This window comes from Dipodomys merriami, unplaced genomic scaffold (genome assembly GCF_024711535.1).
Source record: "Dipodomys merriami isolate MVZ:Mamm:240054 unplaced genomic scaffold, mDipMer1.0.p SCAF_26, whole genome shotgun sequence".
NCBI classification, from domain to species: domain Eukaryota; kingdom Metazoa; phylum Chordata; class Mammalia; order Rodentia; family Heteromyidae; genus Dipodomys; species Dipodomys merriami.
The window spans coordinates 9,759,626-9,780,465 of NW_027204048.1; the positions used below are offsets into that span (position 1 = coordinate 9,759,626).

The 20,840-nt window shown below is 34.9% G+C and overlaps 1 protein-coding gene across 7 annotated transcripts in view; it reads left to right on the forward strand.

Moving 5' to 3' along the window:
- The window catches only part of Rfx3 (regulatory factor X3), a 239,868-nt gene that overhangs the window by 124,223 nt on the left and 94,805 nt on the right, over positions 1 to 20,840 (forward strand). For all 7 annotated transcript variants that reach the window (XM_070035668.1, XM_070035669.1, XM_070035665.1 and 4 more), the window contains one exon: positions 13,552 to 13,649. In XM_070035668.1, the coding sequence (XP_069891769.1) occupies positions 13,552 to 13,649 (98 nt within the window). The remainder of the gene's footprint in view (positions 1 to 13,551; positions 13,650 to 20,840) is intronic.

A 20,840-nucleotide genomic window follows, 5' to 3' on the forward strand; every position in this document is an offset into this window, starting at 1 on the left:
ATCACCTTTAGAATGGACAGGACAGCTTTGGGGGAGGGGTTAACAGTAATCTTAAATTTATACAACTTTCTATTTGACCATATGATTTTCAACGTTTAGTTCGTATTTAGGGAATGGATTTCTGGGAGAGCATAAGTTTCAGTCAGTAGAATTCATTCCTTAAATCACAGAGATTGATGGTTATAATATACATACTGCAAATATAATGGACAAAATTTATGAGATAAATAACTTTTGTGTTCTGTTTATGAACCCTGTATCATGAGTGATAAATTATGTAATTGTTTTCAGTGCTAGTTCCAACTATGCAACTGGAAAAAATCATAAGGGTCTTCTAGTCCCATGTCTTGGGTTTTTTTAATCCTGTATTTTAAAAAATGGTGGTAAAATTTATCTTTTTAACCATCTTAAGTGGTCAGCTAAGTGTATATGTATATATATATATATTATATATATATATATACATACACATACATTGTTATGTAAGCAGAATTTTTTTCGTCTTTGAAAACTGAAACTCTATACATATTACAATTATTTGGCTCTTTGGATACCACTGTTCTAGTTTTGTTTAAAAAAATCTGTGTATTCTGATGACCCATGTACATTAATTCTACAGTCTTTTTGTAATTGGTTTACTTCATTTAGCATAATAATCTAAAAGTTCATCAATTTATAGCATGTATCACAAGATTCTTCTTTTTAATACTCAATAATATTTCAGTGTAGTGATATACCACATTAAAAAAAAAATTCCAAGCCGGGTACCAGTAGCTTATGATTGTAATCATAGCTACTCGGGGCTGAGATCTAAGGATCGTGGTTCAAAGCCAGTCCAAGCAGGAAAGTCCGTGAGTCTCTTATTTCCAGTTAACCATCAGAAAACCGAAGTGGCACTGTGGCTCACGTGGTAGAGTGCTCTCCTTGAGCCAGAGAGCTCAGGGACAGCGCCCAGGCCCAGAGTTCAAGCTCTCATGCCTTGAGTTCAAGTCCCACAACCGACCAAAAGAAAAAAAAAATCCATGTGTTAGTAGACTCTTTTGGTGGCACTGTCCTTGAGTTTTTCTGCTAAAGCTCTACCACTTTGAGCCACAGGGCCACTTCCCATTTTTGGTGGTTCATTGGAGATAAGACTCTCAAGGAGTTTTCTGTCTGGGCTGCCTTCAAATTGCAAACCTCCAGATTGCAGCCTCCTGAGTGTCTAGGATTACAGGTGTGAGCCATCGGCTCCAGGCGGTGTCTGTATGTTTTAAAGTCAGTTTTTTTTTTCTTTTCTTTTGTTTCCCCTTTTTACCTACTCTCTTAATTTCTATCTTCTGTCTCTTAATTTCTTCTCCTTGTAACAAGTGTATATAAAATTGATTTTCTTAGAGCCTCTTTGGAGGAATGAGGCTGGAAATTCTAGAGCTTTACATTACCTGACCCCTTTTAGCCCTGCAAGAGCATAACAGAAAAGGAAAACACATTTCTACTTTGATTTTCTGATTACAAGGTTGAAGCAAGACTCTTCAGAGAAATGAATTGCCTTGGTCACAGCTACAGTGGAAATTAGAAGTGTAAACTATTTAGTAGCGTTTAAAAACTATAATCAGGAAAGATCTCTAATTGTTGTGAATGTCCTTTTTTATGGTTGTCTGGTGGCTGTGGTATTTTTTAAAGTCTCGAATATATGCTTTAGTGGAATAAGAAGTGATTTTAGGTGTCTGAATTCAACCCAGTATCAGTGGACAGTAGGAAAGGGCTTTGAGGAGCTCTCCCTCATCACAGAATGTGAAAAATTATTTCCTCTTCCATTCTGTTGCTTGCTTGGAGGCCTCAGTGAGGTCAGTTTGGTGCAAGCAAATGTGTAACATTTTTCAAATATTTGCCACTCCTTATAGGCACTTCCAGATTACAGGCTACCATACATGACTACTATTAAATTGTTTTGATATTATTTTTTCATTATTAAAATGAAAGTTATAGTTTTCTTATGAAGGCTTTACAACAAAATTTAAGTAAAATGGAGGAATTATTTTAAAAACTAAGTACATAGGAGGATATTAGTATGTAAGAATTGTTACATATAAATAGTGTGGATGTTGCTTTTGTGGTATACTAAAGAAGTAGGCTTGCGAGAAGAATTGGAGAAGTAGATTTTGGGGGGAGGTGATCCCTGGAAACCAGCACCAGTAGAATATCACTAAAAGGAGATAGGAAAGGACTTTATTGATATAGATTTAATTGCTGTAGAAGACTGTGGATAATTGGAGGTGAGTAAGAAATTCAGAAGCAAGTGCAAGAACACACTTCAGAGTTATCCAACTCTGAGAGTGAGGAAGCCTATGTACACACGGATTCCTGCCAGCCACTGGAGAGGGGTATGCATGGGAGTGGGGAATTTTCTGGCATCTCTTGCTAATTGGCAGGTAATCATATAGCTAAAGGTTTGAGAAATCTCCCAGCCCTACTACTGCCGCCCCCCAATCCAAAGATAGATGCGTTAGTGAGAAGATGGGCTTTATACAAAGAGTGATAAAGTTGCATGTGTTATGGAAATGACCCCCACAGCGTTTACTGTACCTGTGTTAGATGTAGAAATTGCTTCTGTATTTTCTTTTGATGCTGAACATTTTAAGAAATGTATCTTCTAGTCAGGTTTTGTATTAGATTCTGTAATCTTCAAACTGCAGAGGCAGTGGTTCTTTGTCGCTAAACATAGTCCTTTAAGGTGACAGTTGAACTTACCTTTTCAGAGCGGAGAGTAGCGAAAGTCTTTTCCTTTTAGTATTACTTAAATTGTTTGAATAAAGACAAATAGTACTTCCTACACCAGCCTTCTGTTCTCGCCTAACTTGAATCATGTTATGTTGCATTTGTTAATCCATTTATCAATCATTCAGCAATTTATAGTACTATGTCCTGGACTTCCTCCAGCTCTGTTCATGTTACTTAAGTTGATGAGTCTATTTGCTATAACTACTTTTTTAAAATGATACATTTATTAACGTGAAGTATTACATAATTTAAATTTCTGGCCACATATAAAACTGCTTAGTTGATTAATAATTTATCATCATTACCTTGCATTGAAATTTAAAAGATTCATTATACAAATCACTGAAATTATCCCTGAATTCAAAGCATATCTGTATCAATTATCTGATACTTATTATAATGTGTTTTAGAGCTATATAAGTGGAAACACTGATTTAATCCTAAGCATGTTCCTCTAATATACATGATTAAAATTAAGGAGTACAAATTAACTCTGATGCTACAGAAAATGAATTGGTTGTATTATTTTGTGTCTAAATTTATTTGCTTTATCCTTTATACTTCATTGGAGAAAAGAAGATTGTATTGCTAACACTATAAACAGGAACATCGTAATTAAAAAAAACAGTAAAAAACTACAATGCACTATAAAGGTGTAACTCTATTATTTAAAAAACACTATCCTTGAGAGCAAGTACAAGTATTAAAATCCCATTTTGGTAATCAGCTTTTTGCCATAAGCAGTTCAACATAATTTAGTAATTATTTAATGTCAATAAAAATTCACTTTTGTTAATGATAGTTTGAAAAGTCATTACTTTTAATTATATTCTTGGGTAATACCCCCCATAAGTTTTATCTTACATTCATATCTTCATGATATTATGTAAAACTTAATAAATCCCTGTTTCACTTTAAAGTGAAACATCCACCTCTTACACACACACACACACACACACACACACACACACACACACACACACACACACCACACACACACACACACACACGTGCTCATACCTACACACACACAAATAATGAGTCACTGATCTGGACATGTAAAATAAAATAAACATTTAATCTCAGTTGGTATTGAATTCTACAAAACATTGTATATGTAATGGAGAAAGACAAATATTATATGTACATATTTCCTTGACCTTTAAATTGTAATAAGCATTTGTAATTAGACATATATTTAATTGATAGAGTTCAATGGGTTTTGAGAAGCGAGTGTATCCAATTTCTATCATTTTGACCAAAATAAGACTTTTTGTTAATGCCAGGAAATTTACTTTGCTTTTTCTTGGTAGGTCACTACCCTCTCCATGCCCTAATCCTGGGGAAGACACACTGTTCTGAATCACAGGCTGCTATCAATAGAGTTTATTTCACTTAAAGTAAATGACTTAGCTTGTAGGAGGCTTTGAAATGAGTCACCAATTTACTTTTGTTGGATACTTTTTATTTGATATTACTTTGTATAACATTTTCATACATATATATGTAATTTAAACATATTAACTCCTGCCTGTTACCTAAATTTACCATCTGTCCACTGTAAGTGTTGTGTTTATTCCTTAATTGTCCCTTTTTATCTTTCATGTTTCTTTTTTTAATTTTGTGATTGCCGTTAAATATTCTAGGTGAGTAAATGCCTAAGACAGAATTTAAGAAACTCCCCTGAGTCCCTGAAACCTTGCTGACCATCCTATCTCTTAATCATGCTTTCTGTTCACTGTGTGATTAATGAAGACATAAACAACCTTTACCTACAGTGCCCACTGATAATTCACAATAGCTGTTGGACTTGTTCTTGTGAAGGTTTTACTAAATAACCAGTAGCATGATTCATTTACTTTTCACCAAGATTTCTATTTTTCTAACACCCTGCCTATTGAGCAAATCAGTCATTTTTCTTTCCCTTTTTAAAATTTCCTGTGTTATGGGGATGCATGTTCATTCAAGGCTGATGATGCTTTATCACTTATGCAGTACCTCCACTTTCAGCCTTTTGCTGGTTAATTGGAGAAAAGTGCCTTGCAGACTTTGCTGCCCACCCTGGTTTCAAACCCAGATCCTCAGATTTCAACCCTCTGGATAGCTAGAATTACAGACCTGAGCCACCTCCAGGCTTTTCTTTTAATTTTTATCTTCTCCCATCTTCCCTTCTAATATGTGAACCCTTTTTGACTTACATTTCCTCAGTTCTTTCCCCTACAATTTACTGGTATAAAAATATTTGGAGAGTTCTGTTCCTTTTATGTTCTTAAAAATAACTTTTCTCATTCTAATTTACTCTCTCTTTACAAATAACCCTTCTCATTCTAGTTTACTCTCTTTTTACTACTCTGAATATCTTTCTTACCTGCTACTCTGTTATTAATACCTAATAATATGTGGGCCATTTTTATCTCTGGGACACATTTGGTCAGTTACTTGAGAGCCTCTAACATAACTTTTAAAATATTATATCCCATTTAAAATTTTCTAAAAGGTCTTTTACTATCTTTTATACATACTTTAAATTTGACCTTAATGAAGCTTTTAACAGTTATTTAAGATTTTTTCCAAAGGGATTTATTGTGAATTTTCTATCTATTTTATCTGTTAGAATAGATTAGTGCAGCATTTGACAGTTCTTAGAGCTAAGGTGCGGTGTTAATGCTAACTAGGTGTCTAAGAAAAGCTGCTATATAAGCAAGGCAATGGAGATTTGACAAATGAAGAAATTTTTACAAATATACTTAAATGATTATGAATTAATAAATGATTCCATTTATTATTGAAAATTTTATGTTTTGAAGTATGATTCATTTTGTTTTTCTTGAAGCACATTCAAGATAACATTGTACAAATTTGTCACAATTTGCAAAATGTACTAATTGATTCTTTTAAACTAGCACATTTTCCTTGTGGTGTATAATTTGTTTTGTTATTCACTTCTTTTATAAATAATAAAATTATGAAAATTTATACAAAGTAAGCAAGTGCATACTACATTTTAATAGCAGGATAAATTGCTTCCATTCATTTTAAGTGTTTGTATAAGAGTTCTGTTTCTTTTTCTCCTCTTTTTTTTTTTGTCGGTGCTGGGGCTTGAACTCTGGGCTTGGGCACTGTCTCTGAGCTCTTCAAAGAGCTCAAGGCTAGCACTCTACCATTTCTGGTTTTCTGTGGTTTATTGGAGATAAGAGTCTCATGGACTTTCCTGCCCGGGCTGGCTTTGAACTATGATCCTCAGATCTCAGCCTCCTGAGTAGCTAGGATTATAGGCGTGAGCCACCTGTGCCCGGCTAAAAGTGCTGTTTCTTAATCATCTAGTTTCCATGATTGATTATAAATACATAGTTGCATTTATTTGCATCATGAAGAATTCTTTTTTGTTCCATTGGCAGAAAAAATAAATTTCTGATAAAAGGTTTTGTAATTAGATCTCGTTATTGCCAACATTTTTTTTTAATTTAATTTAATTTAATTTGTGAACATACTGTACAGAGGAGTTACAATTACATGGGCAGGATAATGCGTACATTTCTTACCAAGCATTGCAGCCTCCTCCTTTGTTTACCCTTCACATCCCTTCCCAGCCTCCCCCCTCCCCCCCATCCCAATCCTATTCCTTCGCCCTCCTCCCCCCCCCCCCCCCACCGCACTGACATTGTAAAGCTCGTTTTGGACATGACAACTTGTGCTTCTCATTGTTGCAACAGGTCCACCTGTATCCTTATAGAACTGGTTTTTCCCATCTCCTCCACTAGTTATACTGACATCAAATATAGTGAAAGCAGGGGTTATACTGTGGGGGAGGGACATACAAAGCAACAAAGAGATAATCTTATAAATGCGTTAGAAACACATGCATGAAAGAAAAAAACATTAAAATACACATCTAAGGGTTCATTTTCCTGACATCACATTATCTGACCTTTTCCGCTTGACTCATACATATACTAGATATTACAAATAAGGGAAACCATGGGACCTATGTTTCTTTGGGCCTGGCTTACTTCACTTAATATAATTTTTTCCAAGTTTTTCCATTTCTTAACAAATGGGGCAATGTCATTCTTTCTGATGGAGGCATAGAATTCCATTGTGTATATATACCAGATTTTCTTGATCCATTCATCTACTGAGGGGCATCTGGGTTGGTTCCATATCTTAGCTATGGTAAATAATGCTGCAATAAACATAGTTGTGCTGGTAGCTTTAGTGTGGTCTTGTTTGTAAACATTTGGGTAAATGCCCAAAAGTGGGATTGCTGGGTCATAGGGGAGTTCTATGTGAAGTCTTTTGAGGAACCTCCATACTGCTTTCCAAAGTGGTTGAACAAGTTTACGTTCCCACCAACAATGAAGTAAAGTTCCTTTCTGTCCACATCCCCTCCAGCATCTGTTGTTGTTAGAGTTCTTGATTTTTGCCATTCTAACTGGAGTGAGGTGATATCTCAATGTTGTTTTGATTTGCATTTCTTTTATGGCTAGGGATGTTGAACATTTCTTCATGTGTCTATTGGCCATCCTTCTTTCTTCTTCAGAGAAGTTTGTCTTTAAGTCTTTCGCCCACTTATTTATTGGGCAGTTGTTTCTTTGAGGATTTGTTGTTGGGGGGTTTAATTTTTTGAGTTCCAAGTATAATTTAGATATGAGACCCTTGTCCGTTGTATGGCTAGTAAAGATCTTCTCCCAATCCGTGGGTTTTCTATTGATCTTGCTAGCTATGTCATTTGCCCTGCAGAAGCTCTGCAACTTTATGCAATCCCATTTGTCCAACCTTGCTTTGATTTGTTGTGTTTCCGGGTCTCTATTCAGAAAATTTTGGCCTGAGCCAAGGAGACCTAGGTTTCTCCTATTCCATCCTGTAATGTTTTCAGAGTGTCTGCTTTGAGTTCAAGGTCTTTGATCCATTTGGAGTTGATTCTGGTGCAGGGTGATATATAAGGATCTAGCTTTAATTTTCTACATGTAGTTAACCAATTTTGCCAGCACCATTTACTGAAGAGGTTGTCTTTCTTCCATTCTATTGTTTTAGCTCCCTTATCGAAGATTAGATGGCTATAGGTCTGTAGGTTCATTTCTGGATTTTCAATTCTATTCCATTGGTCCTGAGGTCTGTTCTTATGCCAATACCAAGCTGTTTTGATTACTATGGCTTTATAGTAGAGTTTGAAGTTTGGTATTGATATTCCTCCAGCAGTGTTCTTTCCGTTGAGGAGCGTTTTTGCTATTCGGGGTCTTTTATTTTTCCATATGAATTTTTGGATTGCCTCTTCTATTTCCTTGAAGAATGAGGTTGGAATTTTGATAGGTATTGCGTTGAATTTGTAGATAACCTTGGGAAGAATTGCCATTTTCACAATGTTAATCTTTCCAATCCAGGAGCATGGGAGGTTTTGCCATTTTTTAAATTCTGTGTTGATTTCCTTTTTTAAGATTTTAAAGTTTTCATCATAGAGGTCCTTCACTTCTTTAGTTAAGTTAATTCCTAGGTATTTTATTTTTTGTGGGGCTATTACAAATGGAGTTGCTTTCCTAATTTCAGCCACACTTTTCTCATTGTTGGCATACAGAAAAGCCATTGATTTTTGGGGGTTAATTTTATAACCTGCTACTTTGCCAAAGTTACATTCTTAAAAGTTTATCACAATGCTCTTTTCACTTTGGTATATTTAGGTGACTTTTACTCATTGAACATAAAAAAGTTGAATATTCCTGATTATTCTACCATTGTTCATATATTTTTAGTCGACATTTTGGCCATCTGTATTTATTAAATTTTGAGAATACTAGAAAATATTTAATAGTTAATTCTCTTAGTTATCCTTTCTGGCCATTTATTTTGGAGATGACAGTGAAATGAGATAAATTTAGTTTTATAGACTTTATTTTAAAGGCCCAGATGTAGTGAATAGCAACAATGTTTGAATTTAAAATTTTACTAGGATAGGTAGGAAATTAAGATTTGTGGAATGGTAGTGAAAAGTCTTTGAGCTGGTAGTTTCCCAAATAGCCTTCCCAAGTAGTTCTTGCACCAAGTTAATGACAATTAAAATAAAATGTTTGTAATCTGTAAGAATTCAGCAAATACTTGAGCAGAAATTAATGTTTTATATTATAATACTAAGTAATATTTGAATATATTTAGTCACAGCTATTAAAAACAGAAACTAGCAGGGAACTTCACCTGTGGTTTTTAATGCTACATTAAATAGTATTAACAGTTCACTTTGGAATAATAGGTATTTCTTGCTGAGTTCATTAAGTTTCTTAGGAGACACTTATTTATATTAGAAGATATTACAAATTTTATAAATATTCACTGGATGTTTCTTTTAATTGGTGCAAAAATATTTAATCATTAGGCAATTATGAAATATTTCCACTATTTTTACTTGCACTGGGCTTCTGGAATATAATAATATGTAAAAAAAGCCGGGCACTGGTGGTTCATGCCTTGTAATCCTAGCTACTCAGGAGGCTGCGATCTGAGGATCACAGTTCAAAGCCAACCTGGGCAACCAAGTCCATGAGACTCTTATCTTCCAGAAAACTGGAAGTAGCACTGTGGCTCCCTTAAGTGTTTCCCTTAAGCTGAAGAACTCAGGGATAGCACCCAGGACCAGAGTTCAAGTCCCACAACCAACAACAATTAAAAAAGCAAAAAAAAAAAAAATTACCTCTCTATGTGTATTACTGCTTACAGAGAAGGGCTGTAATTATAGCATTTTCATTTTCCCTTATATGACTTGAATTATAACTCCAGATTAATTCTCTCTGTATACAGAGATCTTCTTGGAACTGACTGACTTGAATTTCAGGTACAAGGCATCAATTCTATAGCTTTCCAATTTATCTTACTCATAAACATGGCAACACTGCCAAACAAACCAAATCCAATGACGAAGTTGAAAAATAAGGATTTTTCTTTCAAAATCTGAATTTCTCATTGGTGAGATGAGACATATGTACATAAAATAGATATATTTGTTTTTTTTTCTTTTTTCCTTTCCTGTCCTTTCAGTCTCTCTTTTCTGCTTCCTCCCTCTTCATGCCTTTAAAAAGAATGTCTTTTCAAACTATAAAATATGTGTACATGTTCATTCCTCACCTAAATTGTATTAAGATCATCTTAATCTAGGCATTGGTAGTTCCTGCCTGTATTCCTAGCTGCTCATGAAGCAGAGATCTGAAGATCGCGGCTCAAAGCCATCCCAGGCAGAAAGAATTGGAGCTGTGGCTCAAAGTGGTAGAGCAAAAGAGTTCAGGGCCAGTGCCCAGGCCCTCAGGTCGAGCACCATAACCACCACCACCAACAAAAAAGACCATCTTAAGTCCAGTTTTTCTAATGATTGGCAGAAAAAAAGGGCTATATAATAATTAAAATTGTAATTTAGTGTTTAGTTATTTAATTTTGTCTTCTATTTACTTTATTACTTTTGTAGATTATGTGAAGAACCTTGCCTTGTTTTTACACTAACTACACAGTCTCCATTTGACAGAGTTGTAATTAAATATTGCTGTCCTTAATAAATTAGCCTACATCTCCTCATATTTCCTTTCCAAGATTCTTTACATTTTTCTGTTTGATTTTAACTTTAATTATAGAATTACATTATTATTTTTTGTTGGTTGTTGTTGTTGGTCGTGGTGCTTGAACTCTGGGCTTGGGCGCTGTCCCCCAGCTCTTCAGCTCAAGGCTAGTGCTCTACCACTTGAGCCACAGCTCCACTTCGGGTTTTCTGATGGTTTATTGGAGATAAGAGTCTCAAGGATTTTCCTGCCTAGACTGGCTTTGAACCGTGATCCTTAGATCTCAGCCTCCTGAGTAGCTAGGATTACAGCCATGAGACCAGCACCCAGCTTATTTTAAAGGATCCTTGATGTGTATGGGTTAAACCAATTAGAATATAAAGATGACATTTGCACAGATATAAAAGACATTACTTTTTTTTTTGGTGGGGGGTCTGGTCATGAGGCCTGAACTGTGGGCCTGGGTGCTATCCCTCAGCTCTTTAGCTCAAGGCTAGCGTTCTACCACTTGAGCCACAGCACCGCTTCCGGCTTTTTTTTTTTTTTTTGCTTATGTGGTGTTGAGGAATCGAACCCAGGGCCTCATGCATGCAAGGCAAGTGCTCTACCACTGAGCCACCTTCCCAGCCCACATTACTTATTTTTTTAGGCATTTAATAGACAGTTTTACCGATTATTCATTGTTTACTGTGGTTATCATATAGGCCAGAAATATGCTTTTATCTATATGCAATTGCTTTACATCTCCAGAAAAAGTCCCTCATTAGATGTTCTTATGTTATGCAAAGGGAATTATTACTTAAAGAAAGAAACTAGCTGGGCGCCCAGTGGCTCACGCCTATAATCCTAGCTACTCAGGAGGCTGAGATCTGAGGATCATGGTTCAAAGTCAGTCCATGCAGGAAAATCCTTGAGACTCTTATCTCCAATAAACCACTAGAAAACCAGAAATGGTGCTGTGGCTCAAGCAGTAGAACTCTTGCCTTGAGCTGAAGAGCTGAGGGGCGGCGCCCAAGCCCAGGGTTCAAGCGCCAGGACTGACAAAAAAAAGAAAAGAAAAGAAAAGAAAAGAAATAAACTGACCACACTAATATATAAACAGCCAGTATCTCACAGGATTTAAAACTAATTATGCTATTTCCAAATTAATGTATTTTGCCTACAGTATGGGAATATAAGTTAGTATTGATGAGTCCTGGGTACTCAAAGACAGGATAGTCTCAAATGGGATAATGAGTTGCTGAAGACCTTTTGAGAGAAACTAAAAATCAAACCTTGTACCTTGTGAATGGTAATACAAGTGGACTGCCACTGAGCTACACCCCTTGTCAAAGAAACTAAATTTTTAATCAGGCCTGGAAGGAAGTAGTAGATTGGTTGAGGAGAGAATTTAGGTAGAGAAAACCAGTTAGCCATATGAGAAGGTAACATGAACATGCAAAAATTTAATGGTTGATTACAAGGGAGTAGAGAAGGTATGTTTGAAAATATTCATAAATGTCTAGACATTGATTAGAGAGAAATTAAATTTAGTAATTTAAACAGAATAAATAATTGTCATCTGATACTATTTTGTTCAGCAAAACATCTCTCACAATCTTTAGTGGATGTCTGCTGGAAAAGTATTTGAACTCAGGGCCTTACTTGCTAAGCAGATATTCTCCCACTTAAACTCCACCTTCAACTTCTTTCATTAAAATAAAATAAAAGCATATTGGTCCTCTTTGCAGAGAAAGACATAAAGTCACCATAGAAAAATAAAAGAATCATTATTTGTCCTAGTCTTTCTATATGCTCATATTTTAAAGTAACTAAGTAATTGAAGGAACTTGTTCCTTATAAGAAGCTACTAACTTAAAACAGGATTAGAATTAGGACACCTTAAGTTTTTTTTTTTTTATCAAAATATCTTTAGAAAATGTTTTGATGACTATTAGTATTCTCTTATAAACCATTCATTAGATGAATTAATTAGACGAATCCAGCTAAGAACTTCTAGATGACCCTTTAGATCAATTTTAACACTGCCATTTTTGGGGTGAAGGGTGAGGGAGGGAGATTTGAATGACATGTTAAATAACAGTCGAGTGATGTTACTACCCAAATCTAGAATTCTAGTGGTTAATTTAAGTAGATGATCCAGTTTCTTCAAGAACTAAGGTACAAAAAAATAAAAAAGAATGGGGCAGGGTTTGAGATTAAAAGGAAAGAAAATATTAATCATATGTTTTGTGTAGACCTTGTTAAGACTCTAAATTGAACAAATCAATCTTACAAAGTTATTGGAATGATGACAGAAATTTGATTAGTGACTGAATTTCAGAGGATATTTAGCACTTGTTAATTTTTTTATGTGTGGTTTGTATTTTAAATTCATTTTAAAAGCAGTTCTTGACTAGTGGCTCAAGGCTGGACTGTGTGGTAGACAGAGATATGGGGGCTGCAGTTTGAAGCATAAAGAAATTGAGACTATAGCTGATCATCTAATAGCTGGGTATGGTGGCCCATGCCTGTTATCCCAACTACAGTGGATGGTTTCAGTGGCTTGTGTCTGTCATCCCCATCTTTGGAGGATAGCATAGGTAGAAAGACAAATACCCAAGGCCAGCCACAAGCATAAAGTAAGACACTGCCCAGAAAATAGTGCAAAAAAAGCTGAAACATGGTTCAAGTTGTAGAGCACCTACATAGTGAATGTGAGGTCCTCAGTTCACTCCCAACTGCCACACTCACAGAAAACAAGTCTTATCTTTTAGACACAACAAATTGAGATGTTTATATTATCTTTGGAACTGCATTTAAATAAACAGGAGGGAGCTGGTGACCATTAATTTATCTTGGAAAAAAAGTTGAATGGATTCAAGAATGGAATAAACTATTTCTCCATGCTTGAGTTTTTGTAACTTTTCATTATGGTTTTGTTCAATTAAAAAATGAATCTAGTCTTATGAAATAAAATGGAATAGGATTTCATAAATTATGAAATGAATGAGCAAGTTTCATGATTTTAAACTAGAACATTTTTAAGCTTACAGATCCATACATGCCTGTAAGACTACTATGGAACTGATTTAAAACAAATGCTACAGTTGATCTAGACCCAATCTCTGCTTGTCTTGAAATAAGCATGAATTTCATAATCTTCATTGTGGGCCATTCGTATACTTACATGCTATGGAAAAACCTATTGGTAAATCTAGTTCTGTGTATTGTTTCTGTGTATTGCCTGCCTCTTACTATAGTCTTGACATTTGTTTTTCAGGTACAGCAGGTGCAGACTGTGCAGCAGGTACAACATGTCTATCCAGCTCAGGTGCAGTATGTGGAAGGAAGCGATACTGTCTACACCAATGGAGCAATGTAAGTTTGTATGTGTAGGCCTCTTCCATTCCCTCCTTAAGAGAGAAATAATATACCCCTCTGATCCCAGATTGCTTCCTTGTTGTTTTTATTGTTGTTGGTCGTGATGGCAGTGGTGCAGTCATTGGGCTTGAATTTTGGGCTTCGTTCTTTGATTTGGTCTTTTCACCTATGGCTGGAGCTCTGCCACATAAGCCCTATCGCCTCTTCTGGCTTTTTTTTCTGGCTAATTAATGATGCATGTCTCTTCGATTTATCTGCCTGCGTTGACTTTTACACCTCAGTTCTCAGAACTTAGTCTTCTGAGTCAGTTATTTCTTACTAGAGCAGTTATTGAAATCAAACTGAAAATTTGAAAGCTTTGTCTATGTTTGTTAATTATGCTTATTTTTCTTGAAGAATTATAAATTATTATAATTATGTACCCTTTAGGAGATATCCTTAGACTAAGAAAAACACATTTTATGTCATGATTTCTAAATTTTAATAATGTGTTGTGAAGCTTTTCTTTTTGTGTGCCAGTCCTGGAGCTTGAACTCAGGGCCTGGGCACTGTGTCTGAGGCTAATGTTTTACCACTTGAACCTAGCTCCATTTCTGGCTTTTTTTTTTGCTGGCTGGGGTAATTTATTGAGATAAGAGTCTCACAGATGTTCCTGCCTAGGATGGCTTTGAACTGAGATCCTCAGATCTTAGCCTCCTGAATAACTAGGATTAAATGTGAGCTACTGGTGTCCAGCTACAAAACCCATTTTTTAAATATGTAACTGGAACTTGTATGGATAGTTATGTAAATTAGTAAAAACTAGTATATGAGGAGTTTTGGTTTCTCCCACATATTTTCTAACTTAGATACTTTTTTATAAAAGTGACTAAATGCAGTAAGTCTTATTTTCTAATCTTGATATACATCTCTCTATTAACTTACCTCCTTTGTATCACTGTTAATGTAGATTTGTAAATTTGGGGACTTTTAAGACACTTGAGATAAAGAATCTGGATGTTATAAAAATAAAGTGACTAAGAATTATTGCAAGTCTTCAGAAGTTTTTTCAACTTGTGTTTTGTTTGTAACTTCTAGCTTTTTGGATTTACCTGAATGAATCAAAATTCTCTCACTGAATCTTCTACTTACCTTCCTTTAGTATTGGTGTAGTAACCCACGGTAATTCTGCTTTCTTTATTCTATACCTACTCTTTCCATAGGTAATGCCATTTATCCCAAGAATACATGACATAGGATATCTTATTAGTAGGTAGTAGTAGGAGAAGGAAGATTACCAAGATCTTGGTTTAACTATGTATTAATTTTATAATTGTAGTGATTATTTTATTTTAATATTTTTTTTCATTATTTAGAGAATACTTTATTAGTTTCTGTAATCAAACCCACGTAGATAAGACCTTACATATTTAATACAGTGCGTTTACCCCTGTACAAATGTTTACTTTAATATTGTGAGCTCGCTATTATTTTGTTTTCATGGAAAGAGGGGGAAGATAATCTTGTTGAGTTGTTGTGATATATGTTGTTATAATATTTAGGTACCTAACACTCAACCTGATACATAATAAACAAAAACAAAAGCAACCTTTTCTTTGACATTTGCTATTGGGTCTTAATACTTTGGGTCACTGAGTCTGCTTATATCACCACTGCCTCAATACTACATCTCTTGCTTGCTTTGGCATTTTTCCCTTTCCTACCTCTAAGCTTCACTTTCCACTAGTTATAGACATAAGCAACTTCAGGTGTTTCCTTCAAATATTGTATTTCACTGTCTCTGTGCTTTGGATGGGTGAGTTGCTTTGGACGTGTGAGTTTTTCTCTCCCTTTTCTCTGTGAGGACACTATTACAGGCATTCCCCTTTGTTGCCAGCCCCCATCACCTGTTTCCGGTGATCTTTCAAGACTGACCCTATCTTTCCTTCTCTGTAGTTAGCTTATCCTTAATCTAGAAAGAACTCTGACATAGCAAACAAACTCTGTTTGTTTTTACTGTTTTTATATTTTCAATAGTAGAAAGAAAGAATCCTCCCTGAATGGGAATGTCTTTTGTTTTATTTACATTTAGGTGACTATCTCTTAAAAGAAGCCTATAAATTGCTGCTATTCTAATGAATCTACAACTCTGCATAGTTTGTGCACACTGTGAATATTTTCACCCCATTTTCTGTGTAGAATCAGATCATCCTGGACCCTGAATTTGTATTTTCTATCATAAATCCAAATTACTTACTGGAATTTATACCAAATAAAAGAGATGCCTGCCACTTTGACCTTTCTGTTATCACAGAAAATAAGTAACTTTCTAGACACTGCTAGAGGTCACTTATATTGCCAGTTGTTATTGCTTTTTTGCCTGTGACACATAGTAATGCTTGATTTCAGGGGAACCTGAGAATGGGGGTTTGTAACTGTCATGTCTGTGTGGTAGATGGTGGCTAGGGAAAGGATGGGGCGCATGTAGGGAGTTAACTGTATAGCCTTTGTGACAGTTGTGCATACCTTCTTTTTTAATAGTGAAAAGAAGGATTAGCTTTGCTTACTTCTGAGGGTCTGACTTTGTATTTACCTTTTATAATCTGTGAAATGGAGATAATTAGCTTAGCAGAAGTGCTTTCTTTTCCATTGGAGAAATAATAAGCTCTAAATAAACACACTAATTATGCTTTTTAATTTTGTACTTGGGTTGTTTACATTTCTTCTGACTCTAAAATCGGCCTATTTTCTGTTACATTCTTAAACTGTCTCCTTACTGATCTTAGGGGTCACCAAGAGAGATACAAGTTGAATGAATTGACTCATTTTTAAAACCTTTGAAAGTAACGTCTGGAAAGTTGATCCTTTAAAATTATAAGAACAATGAAGTACAAGAATGCATTAATGAAAGCAGCTAGTGCCAGCATGTTTGTTCTGTGCCCTTCTAGCCCATTAGGTTAGATCATGACTATGGAAGTCTAGGTCATGAGTTCAGTTTGCCACAAAATCTAATTAGCTTTGATCTGGTCTGTGTGCAGCTGCATCCTCAGCTCCAGCCATCTTATCAAAAGTGTTCGCTGTTGGTTAAGAGGAAGGAGATTTATCTAGAAACCATTTATCACTATCAACTCTAAATTTTCAATAGAGGTTCTAAAATATCACTTTAATGCTTTATAGGGAAATACCATTGCATTACCATGAATTATATTAAAATTTTTAGTGGCTAGATGATGAGAAATATTTTCTTCAAGTATTACCACAAGTAATTTTCTTTTTTCAGCTTAAACTAATATCTCTATAAGTTAGCAGTGCTGCCATTTGACTACTTGTAATTCTTATGTCTAATATTCATTTGAGTCATTTTAATCTATTACTTGATGTGCTCTAGGAAAGAATGTGCTTTATTCCATGTGCTCTAAGAAAGAATCCCTGTTTGTCTGTTATGCCACACTGAATTACTATTCAACTAGTATTTGATCTCAGATCCTCCTTTCTCTGTGATAATAAGCAAGATCTGCAAATGGTCCTTGCAGTAAATACGGACTCTGATCTTGATCATGAAATTTCCAGCACCCCATAATGACCCTACAGCCTGTGCATACTTTAGTAAGTGCTTATTCACCAATGCCCTTCTTACCAGCATTTTCGTTTTGTGTGGATATATAAAAAAATTGTGAAAATACTGTACAGAGGGGTTACAATTACATGGGCAAGATAATGAGTACATTTCTTATCAAGCATTGTAGCCTCTTCCTTTGTTTCCCCTACCCATCCCTACCCATCCTCCCACCCCCCCAGTCTTCCTCCCCTATGTCTCTCTCTCTATAAATCTATATACCTATTTATAGATTCTTACTCTAGAGGTGATGTCAGTACTCCTAGATTTGTGGTGATCACTTATGAGAATGTGTAATCATTATAATTAATTGATACTAAAGTGTTTACCTGCTTCTCACTGTGAGTATTGACAGTTACTGCTAGCACAAAAGGCTTAATCCTGTGGGTTAGCAAAATGGAATATATCTTAATGGAGCAATTGAGACTGCTTTATGGAATAACATTTATTGGTATAGAAAAGCTTTGTTGCTTCTTTATCCTTATCCTTGCTTCCAAAGGAACCCAGTGTGAATACAAAATGTTCTTATTTCCCTGTATCTTTTCCCCAAGGATATTTTTTCCAGTCTAAATCATGGTCATCTTCATTACTACACAAATTCTTATAATTTGTGATCTCTAATCATATAAATTACTATGTTTAAATGAGCTAGGAAATACTGTTTTAGGCAATCATTTAAATCATATACCATACAGTAAACATCCATTTCAACTGAAATTTCCTGGTGTAGTAAATAATCAGATTTTTGGAATAAAATTATTTTTCTCCTTTCTTTCCCTTTTTTTGACTCATATTTACCCAACTCATTTATATAACTTGCTAATATAAAATGATGACACAATACTATGTTATGGCCAAATTAAATCATCAAACTGTTAGATTTCCCTGTTTAATCACCATCATCGTTTTAAAATATAAAACTGTTAATTGTATTGTTAGATTCTATATAGTAAGGCTTTACTAACCTTCTTACAGTCTTTCTGTTGAAATGATAGACATGTGATCAATTGTGGTATAGAGGTTGCCAAATCCTGTTCCAAAAACATTAGTCCCTTAAAAGACTTGTGGATGTACACAACAAGGAAATACCTATGGAATTTCTTCCCTCTTGAGAAACACTGGTTCTTATTAGGCTTTGTGTGATAGGAAAAAACAACAACAAAAAAGAAAACACATAATACCTTAAAAACTGACATATTGAGTAATATTTAATAACATTAATAGTTTGCTTCAGGAGATGGCACACTAATTTGTTAACATTGAATAATTTATTTAATAACAATAAGTATTTGATTGGGACCAAACTTTTGAGTCATCACCTGAAAATCTTGTTTGTTTGTTTTTTTCTTTTTTTGTGAGCCATCTAGTTATTTTCCCCGTACATATCAAAGGGTTAGAAATTCTGAATTCCTTTTCTCCTCTTTAGGTAAAACAGTATGTTTCAATATTTGTAGGTGAAGTTATACTTTCTTACTGGCCTTCAAATGTTTTATGCTTGGAAGAAATGGTTTTATGATATTTTATGTTTGAGAATAAGAGGATAGTTCATTTATACTATTGATGCATACTCTACAAAGTACAGGAACTCACTTGTTTTCTGTATTTCATTAAGAATGTAAAGCCCTTTTGGAGTGAGAATTGTTCCTTGAATAGTGCATGGAAATTTCTGTACGGTAAAAGTAAGGCCTATTTGGCTGATATCATAAAAAATTCTTAATCTCTCCAAAAACGAAAGACATTCAAATATAGCTTGAGTTATATAGATCTTGAGTTATTTTATGTTTAGGGGAGAAAGTCACTTTAAAGTCATTTTAGTAAATATTATCCACAGTAGTTATATTGTATTTCTCATTGAAGATGAATAAACTTCTGATTTTAATGGCTAATCATCAAAGTCAAAGGGTATTTTTTTTTTTTACAAAATGTTTGTTTTTTAATCTTATAGTTAAAAAAAATCTCTATTTTGTAAATAAAAACTATTCTTTGGGCTGGAATGTAGCTCAGGAATAGACCACATTGCCTAACAAGCACTAAGCTTAGCATAGATGAATAAATTAATTAAATATTAAAAAATACTCTTCAGTCATATAATGTGTAGAGAAGTCCATTTTTGGTAAAATTTCAACATCACATTTTGTAATTAAATAACCTTGTAAGCAATTTAGGGAGTAATTAAATAAGGAGAAAGGAATACCCAACCTTCTGTTTATTATTTGTTTTAATTCTGGCCTAATTTTTCTATACAGCTGATAATTGTTTTTTTTAAAAAACACACAACAGAAGTTCATGGGAAATTTCCTGAAAAAAAACAAAGAAATTCTACAGCAAGAAATATATTGTTATTAAATTTTTCCAGAACAAAGGAATATGTTCCCACTCATGTCCTTACAAATCAAAACAAAAGTAGGAAAGTATAGATTTTTTTTTGTTAACAAAGAAATGTCTTCATCCCTCAATCACATGGCTTTCTAAGACAATTTTAATTTACTATTTTCCTTTAAATCCAGTGAATAAAATTTTCACTTTGTAATGAAAGTGGTAATGGCAAAAACCAAGAGTATTGATTGGGAGATATCCAGACTTGAGTTCCAGGCTTCTTTTGTCATTTTACTCTATAAGACTTCCTTTCCATCTGTAAAAGAAGGGTAACAGTCCCCACACCGTTGGCTTCACTTCTTGTAGATAAATTGAGATAGTATAATAACCCTCACTTCTTAACAAGTCCTCTTAGATCACACTTGCACTTTGAAACTTTGCTATGTTTTGGAAATTTTTTTTTTTTTTTTTTTTTTTTTATCGGTCGTGGGGCTTGAACTCTGGGCCTGGGCGCTGTCCCTCAGCTCTTCAGCTCAAGGCGAGCGCTCTACCACTTGAGCTACAGCGCCACTTCCGGTTTTCTGGTGGTTTATTGGAGATAGGAGTCTCACGGTCTCTCCTGCCCGGGCTGGCTTTGAACCGCGATCCTCAGATCTCAGCCTCCTGAGTAGCTAGGATTACAGGCGTGAGCCACCAGCGCCCGGCCTTGGAAATATTTCAAAGTTGTTCACTCTGAATGCCAGTTTTACTTAGTCCTCTGTCTAATCTAAGCAGATATACATAGCTATCAACACTGAGACATTTTTCCAATAAGATTGTTTCTTACTATATTGGATTGAGCACATTCTAGAATCATGCTACATGACCCATTTCAGAGGAACTTGAAAATAATGGAGTAATATACTACTTTAAGATAGTATAATGAAACCCTACTGTATTGTTGGTGGGAGTACAAACTTGTTCAATCACTTTGGAAAGCAGTATGGAGGTTCCTCAAAAGACTTCACATAGAGCTCCCCTATGACGCAGCAATCCCACTTTTGGGCATTTACCCAAATGATCACAAACAAGACCTTACTACAGCTACCAGCACAACTATGTTTATTGCAACATTATTTACCATAGCTAAGATATGGAACCAACCCATATGCCCCTCAGTAGATAAATGGATCAAGAAAAGCTAGTATATATACATATGTATATATTATATATATATATAATATAATATATAATGGTCTCCATCAGAAAGATTGACATCTCCCCATTTGTTAGGAAAT